The sequence below is a fragment of the Geospiza fortis genome, unplaced genomic scaffold, assembly GCF_000277835.1.
Source record: "Geospiza fortis unplaced genomic scaffold, GeoFor_1.0 scaffold261, whole genome shotgun sequence".
Classification (NCBI taxonomy): Eukaryota; Metazoa; Chordata; class Aves; order Passeriformes; family Thraupidae; genus Geospiza; species Geospiza fortis.
Genome location: NW_005054578.1, coordinates 419,565 through 426,465, shown reverse-complemented (window position 1 = coordinate 426,465; position 6,901 = coordinate 419,565). Strand labels below are relative to the sequence as shown.

Genomic DNA, 6,901 nt, shown 5'->3' with positions numbered 1-6,901 from the left:
TCCCCAGAAAGGCTCCTGCGTCTGGGGTTTCTCTTCCTCTGGCTGCTGCTGACATGGCTGGGCTGCTTGTCACGAGTGCTCAGCCTCCACCGGGGAGGGACCTTCTGGGGCTCTGGAGCAGCCCTGCCATCCTGTCCTGCTGCCCTGCAGCGTCTCATCTGCCCCACGCCTGTCCCGGGGCCGCCGGGACCCCGGCTGGAACCCCTGTCCTCTCCCAGGTGGGCAGGAAGAGGCAGAGCTGAGGGCTTGCCTGAGGCCTGGCATGAATTTGCCTTTTCCTATGGCCGGGCCGGGGGTCTGGCAGCTGGACAGGAGGGTCCTGTGGCACGGGCAGCAGCCCAGGGGTTTGGGGGTTTCTGTGTCCGATGAGCGGGTGTGACACAGCTCATCCCTCCCTCTGCGAGCCTGGGCTTGCAGGGCGCCCTGGGGGCCTGGCACTGGGGGCTGGTGCCGGTGGGAACGCTGCGAGTGGGGCGCGCGGGAGGTGCTGGGATGCATCGACACAGCTCTGGTACCGTAAGTAACTTTTAACCTGGTGCCACCAGCCGACCTGTCTGGCTCAGGCTCCTCGACATGGGAGACTGAAAGTATTGGGAAGTGTTGGCGTGTCTGAGGGACGGTGTCGCAAGCCGAGGCGCCTCAGCCTTGGCAACGAGGGGCTGTGAAGGAGGAAGCTGATCAGAGCCAGGGCAGAGCCGGACGGTGCTGAGCTCAGAGATTCAGGGTGCAGGGTCACCCGGGGAGCTCCCACTGAGGCAGTGCGGGGAGAATCAATTGATTTGAGGTCTCTGTGCTCTGACACCAGACCCTGGTGTTGAGGATAGTGCTGGTCCAAAGGCACACGGTGTTTTTGGGCCCTGGCGTGGGGCAGTGGCTGCGCTGGGGACACTGGTGAGTCTGGGCTGGTGGCAGTGGTGGCAGTGTATGTGGTGGCTCACGGGACCTCACGGGTCAGGGGGTCATGCTTGGGGCAGGGGACGATGGGGACAGCCCTACAGATGCCTGTTCCCAGCACCCCAGGGCGGGAGGTGGGGGTGACACAAGAGCTGAGCTGGCAGATCCTGCTGCCACCTCCCTTGGGGACAGTGCTCTGGAGGGAAGGTGTTTTGGTGTCCTTGCAGGTGACCTTGGTGCAACGCACAGACCCAGGTGGGAGACATGAGCATAGCAGGAGGGCTGGGAGCACTCTTGAAGGAGCCAGTGACCTTGGGGACTGGAGGGAACAGGAATGGGATACCTTGTCACCGTGAAGCAAGGAGGTCACACTCCAAGGAGCACTAGGAATGTTCCTGGAGCACGGGGACCATGTGGTGGCCCTGGGCGATGGTGTTGGAGAGGGGGTATCTGGCTCCCCAGGGTGACAGGAAGGTGTAGACGTTGTGGTGTGCAGGTGAGGTCTGTCTGGAGGGTGCACCAGCTCCAGGCTCTGCCCCAGAATAATGAATCCACTGTAGAGGGAGCTGCAAGGAGCTGGTTGATGTTTGGGGCTGACGTGGTGCAGCAGAACAGCCTGCAGGGCTGCAGGTCGGTGTGGAGCCTGTGCTGCAGGGCACAGCAGAGCTGCCCAGCCGTGGGGAGCAGAATGGGCACCCACACCAGCCCGCTGGGGCAGAGCAGAGGGAAATGGGACTGGAGGGGCAGCAGGGCTGGCAGAAGCAGTGCTGGAGGTGATGTGGGAGCCCGTGTTGGTTCTCACTCTGCATCTGCCACAGTCTGAAGGAGCAGATGCCCTTGCTCTCAAATTCCTTTCATGCCATTGGTGCCACTTGGCCTTTGTGTGGGGCTGAGGACACTGCTCACCAGCCCAGCTCCTCCTGCCTCCCAGCACCTCCACCCAGGCCCACAGCTGCTGGCTGGGAGCAGAGGCTGTGCCAGGAGCCTGGCAGATGTGAATGGCAGGAGCACACGTGCTGACCTGGTCGTGTCTCTGCTCAGTGCCCAGTGACCTGACCCCAGAGGAGTGCCAGGAGCTGGAGAACATCCGCCGCCGAAAGCAGGAGCTGCTGGCTGACATACAGGTACGATGCCAGGGCCCACACACTGCCCCTGGCCCAGGGTCAGCAGCCTGGCTGGCAGCGTCCCTGGAGCCCCATCCGGGATCCCTCGTGCTGCTGCCCCACAGCTCTTCCTCCGAGGGGCTCTGGGGACAGGGTCCCAGCTGGGATGTGGTCCCGGGTGGCAGCCAGCCGTCCCTGCCCTGCCAAAGCAGCCATGCCTTTTCCTGTCCCCTGTAGAGCTCCAGGCTGTGCAGTTGTGCCAGTCTGTGCCAGCCCCTGCCTGGCACGGGCAGGGACCACGTATCTGGGCCAGGCCACTGCCCTGGCAAGTGCCTGTGAGGTCGGGGCTCATCTGGGACACTGTCAGTCGTGTCCCTGATTAAGGCAGCAGTGGCTAATTACTGCCATATGCTGGGCATGATCTGAAGGGATTAGGGGTAATTTTGTTAACCTCTGAATCTCTTCCTTCCTGCATGCTGGGAGCGTGGCAGTGCTGCGGGGATTAGCAGTGGGGGGCAGCCAGCCCCACTGCCGGTGCCCTCTGAGCTGGTTCAGCCCCTGGGCAGCGCTTGGGGCTGGGGGGAGAAGGGAGGGAAGGAAGGAGGGGCTGTGGGGGAGTGGGGCTGTCTCCAGGGCTGGGGGCTGGAGGGTTTGTGGGGAGGCACCTCCTTGTCTCAGTGCCCCCTCTCCCTGCAGCTGCTGAAGGATGAGATAGCAGAAGTGACGAATGAGATCGAGAACCTGGGCTCCACGGAGGAGAGGTGAGTCCCAGCACCATGGAGCCCCCCTTGGGCTGTGCAGGAGCCGAGGGCAGCTGAACCCTGGCCCACGAGTGCTGCTGTGAGCAGCTTTCCCAGGTGCTCTGAGCTCCTGGGAGCAGGATTCCGGGATGATCTGCTGCTCCCAGGTCTATTTTTCCAAGCCCCAGCCCCTCTGTCTGGCTGCAGCCACTGGTGAGCTTTGTTATTCTGAGCTGGTGCAGTCAGTGCCAGCCTGGATCAGGGGGCCCGGTGGGAGCTGACTCCCAGCGTCATTCCCAGTTACCCACTGGGGCATGAAGACTGTCCCCTTCTGCCAGCCCCACTGCTCTCCCCAGAGCCCTGCCACAGCCCGCTTGCCCGAGCCTGCCCGTGTCTGGGTGACCTGACAGGTGCTGTGCCTGCACCCCCTCTGCTCAGGGTGACCCCAGGGACACGGGGTGGCAGCTCTGCTCTCTTCTGGGGCCTGGCAGGCCGAGAGCAGCCCCAGGCCACGGTGTGGGGCAGACATGGAGCAGTGTGTTGGCTTTGTCCTCCCTGGGTCCCCTCGGTCCAGGCTGACCCTCCCCACAGTGCACTGCCCCAGTGGGGCCCTGCCAGGTGCTCAGAGCTGCTTCATGCCTTGCAGGAAAAACATGCAGAGGAACAAGCAGGTGGCCATGGGCAGGAAGAAGTTCAACATGGATCCCAAGAAGGTACTGTGGGATGGGGAGCAGGGCTGGTTACCCGCCTCTGGGGGTGTGCACGGCTCTACCACCTCCCAGTCCAGGTTGCTGGGGCTGGGGCAGAGCCAGCAGCCAGGGCAGGGGCTGGCGGGGGCAGCCACAGACCCCCAAGCACCTCTCTTGCACCCCTCCAGGGCATCCAGTTCCTGATTGAGAACGACCTGCTGAAGAACACGTGCGAGGATATTGCACAGTTCCTGTACAAGGGAGAGGGCCTCAACAAGACAGCCATCGGCGACTACCTGGGCGAGAGGTGCGCTGGGCTCGGCTTTCCTGGGGGGGCTGTGGGCTCCTGCCGCCCGAGAGACGGGACACTGCAGCTCTGAGCTCACAGGGCAGCTCACTGGGGATACCCGGCATGCTGGGGGTATTCAGTTCATGGCTGGCTCTTGCAAGTGGCTGATTTGTGCAGACCAGACCAGGGATCAAGCAGGGGGTAGCTGCAGCTTTCCCCCATGCATGAGTAGACTCTGGAGAAGGGCAGGGACAGTGGAGCCGCTCAGCAGTCACAGGACTGCTGATCATGCATCCCTCGTGCTCTGGCTTTGTTCCCACAGGGATGAGTTCAACATCCAAGTCCTGCATGCCTTTGTGGAGCTGCATGAATTCACTGACCTCAACCTTGTGCAGGCCCTGCGGTGAGTAAGGGGCTGCGAGCTGAGCGTGGCCCATAAAGGGTGCTGGGCACCGTGGAGCCCCCAAAGCAGCAGCACAGCTGGCTCTCCACAGGCAGTTCCTGTGGAGCTTCCGGCTGCCAGGGGAGGCACAGAAGATTGACCGGATGATGGAGGCCTTTGCCCAGCGGTACTGCCAGTGCAACCCTGGTGTCTTCCAGTCCACAGGTGAGCACCTGTCCCAGACAGATACCAGCCCCTGGTATCATCCTGCCCCACAGCTGACTTTCTCCTCTGCCCCTGCAGACACCTGCTACGTGCTGTCCTTTGCCATCATCATGCTGAACACGAGCCTGCACAATCCCAACGTGAAGGACAAGCCCACGGCAGAGCGATTCATCGCCATGAACCGCGGCATCAATGACGGGGGGGACCTGCCTGAGGAGCTGCTCCAGGTGAGGGCCAGACCAGGCTGCAAAGCTGGCCCAGAGCAGGGCCCAGCACGGGGCTGCAGGGCAAAGCAGAACTGATTCCATGTCATTGTACCAGAATCTATACGAGAGCATCAAGAATGAGCCCTTCAAAATCCCTGAGGATGACGGCAATGACCTCACCCACACCTTCTTCAACCCCGACCGGGAGGGCTGGCTCCTGAAGCTCGGTGAGTGCCAGCAGCAAGGGAGGGCGGGCTGTCGCCAGGGTGCAATGCCCCTGGCCTTCCCACACTTCTCCTGCTGGCCTGGCTCTTCATGAGGAGCATGAGGAGGCTACAGAGACAGGCACAGCCTTCATGGGAAAGGCAGCCCTCCATCTTCCCTTGGCTGGGCAGCAGGAGCAGACTCAGAGCTGATGAGGCCCTGCAGAGTGGCCGGGTGGGTGTCCTGGGGGATTCTGCCTCTAGGCTGGGCAAGCCCCCGGGCACAGAGCTGATACCAGGGTCTGGTGCCAGAGCACAGGGACTCGAGGCCCTTCAGGTCACCGAGTCACAGCAGGATGTGGAGCAGGGCCCCGGGGGCAAGCGGCGAGCTGCCCCAGGCTGCGTGCGTCCCCCTCCATACCACAGACAAGCCCCTGCCTCACCTTCCCACGGCATTACCACCTCGCATCCCGGCTCCACATGCAGGCAGCATGCATGGCATCCCTGCTGCACCCCGCTCCGCAGCCGGAGCCTCCGCGCCCTGGCTCCTGTGGCTTCTCTTCCCAGCACCTCTGGGGGATCCTCTGCCCGGGTTTAGTGGGGGAATGGGCGTTGGCAGGATCGGGGTCCAGTGGGACGTTTCCCCAGGGTTCTGCCTGGGGTCAGAACTCCTGATACATGGCCAACTCTTGGGAGGGGACAGCGAGAGCTGCCTGCTCCCTGCCCTGGGGTGGGGGGACACAGGACAGCCCCAGGCTCTCCTGTCCCTGACTGGAGGGGCCCTGCGCACCCAGGCTCAGGTTGGCACCACCCATGGGGTGGTGGAGAGGCAGCAGAGTGGCTGTGGACCCCAGCTGTCTTGGGCGCAGGGAAGGACCCTGCTGGTCAGCCAGGGGGTGGAGGGAGCCAGGCCCTGTCCCCAGCAGCCAAGGAGCCCCATCCCACAGAGCCACAGTGAGCCAGGGCAGCCAAGCCCCCCCAGCCCTGCCGCTGGCCCAACCCCTCACAGCTTCCCTGCTGCAGCCCGGCCCCACTGACCCGCAGGGCAAGGGGGGGCTTTGGGGTTCCTCTTTTTATTTTTTTCCTTTTTTTTTTAATTTTCTTTTCTCCCTCATTTATATGTTTCCATGATTTTGGCTCTTCCTTTCCTTGCCCCCAACTCCAGGAGGTACGTACCCCTCTTCCCTGCTCTGCTCACACTGCTGGGGCTTCGTTTCCTTTGCGTTTTTAATTGCTGGTGATGAGTCTCATTGCTGCTGCTGTTGCTGCTAACCCCACACACCCGGGGACCTCGCCTGCTGCAGGACAGCCCCTCTCCACCTCCAGGCAGGGATGTGGGGTGCCAGCCTGCCCATGCCATGCATTCTCCAAGGCCTGTGGCCTCCTCTGCCACCCCAGGGGAGGATGGGGCCACGGTGGCACCTTGCCACCCACCCAGCTGTGCACCACCATGTCCATAGACAGCTCAGCCTGGCCAGTGGATCTTTGGCTCCGGTGACACAAGGGATGGGGACAGGTTTGGGGTGTCCTCAGGAGGGGCCCCAGCCTGTGCACGGGTGGCTAGGGCGTGCCAAGTGGCTGGAGCTGGATGGGATCCGTCTGCGTGCTGCCCTGTGCTTAAGGGCTCACAGCAGTCCCCACGAGGCACCAGCACTGCTCCAATGCCTGCACCCCAAGGTGTCAGGGAGCGTTGGTGCTGGCTCCCAGAACTGCTCTGGGGCAGGGCCAGGGGTGGGCTGCCAGCTGGCACAGGGCAGCAGGGGCCACAGGGCCTTCCTGGCAGGGAAGGAGATGAGCAGGACCCCCAGTGTACGCTGTGGCTCCTGGTGTCCGTGCCGGATCCTGCGAGGGTGGGTGCTCATCCTGCATTCAGCACTGCTGCAATGGCTGCACTGGAGGGGAGCTGGGCCCGGGTGGGGGGAGCAGGGCAGCTTCTCACTGTGCTGGCAGCTGTGGAGCTCGGCCATGGCCTTGGGTCTGCCTTGCCCGGGGTCCAGGACGAGCGGGACCGTGGTCAGTGTGGGCAGAAAGCCCCCGTGTCCTCCCAGGGAGCTGCCTGGCCGCAGTTTCCTTAGCTGTGCTGATCTGTGTTTGGGTGGGAGCGCTGCCGCCCTCGCCTCCATCCTCATCCGTGCGCTTCCTGCTCGGGTGGGTGCGGTGTGCGCTGCCT

At 63.3% G+C, this 6,901-nt stretch overlaps 1 protein-coding gene across 2 annotated transcripts in view; it reads left to right on the top strand.

The window, feature by feature from the left end:
* The window catches only part of CYTH1 (cytohesin 1), an 11,967-nt gene that overhangs the window by 2,589 nt on the left and 2,477 nt on the right, over positions 1-6,901 (top strand). Inside the window, exons 2-10 of one of the 2 annotated variants that reach the window (XM_031064293.1) lie at positions 1,936-2,018; positions 2,694-2,758; positions 3,384-3,450; positions 3,615-3,733; positions 4,038-4,118; positions 4,210-4,322; positions 4,401-4,549; positions 4,644-4,755; positions 5,897-6,178. In XM_031064293.1, coding sequence (XP_030920153.1) covers positions 1,936-2,018; positions 2,694-2,758; positions 3,384-3,450; positions 3,615-3,733; positions 4,038-4,118; positions 4,210-4,322; positions 4,401-4,549; positions 4,644-4,755; positions 5,897-6,003 — 896 coding nt within the window. In that variant the 3' untranslated portion in view covers positions 6,004-6,178. Of the gene's footprint in view, positions 1-1,935; positions 2,019-2,693; positions 2,759-3,383; positions 3,451-3,614; positions 3,734-4,037; positions 4,119-4,209; positions 4,323-4,400; positions 4,550-4,643; positions 4,757-5,896; positions 6,179-6,901 lie in introns of those variants that run through there. The other variant, XM_031064292.1, reaches the window with a different exon arrangement.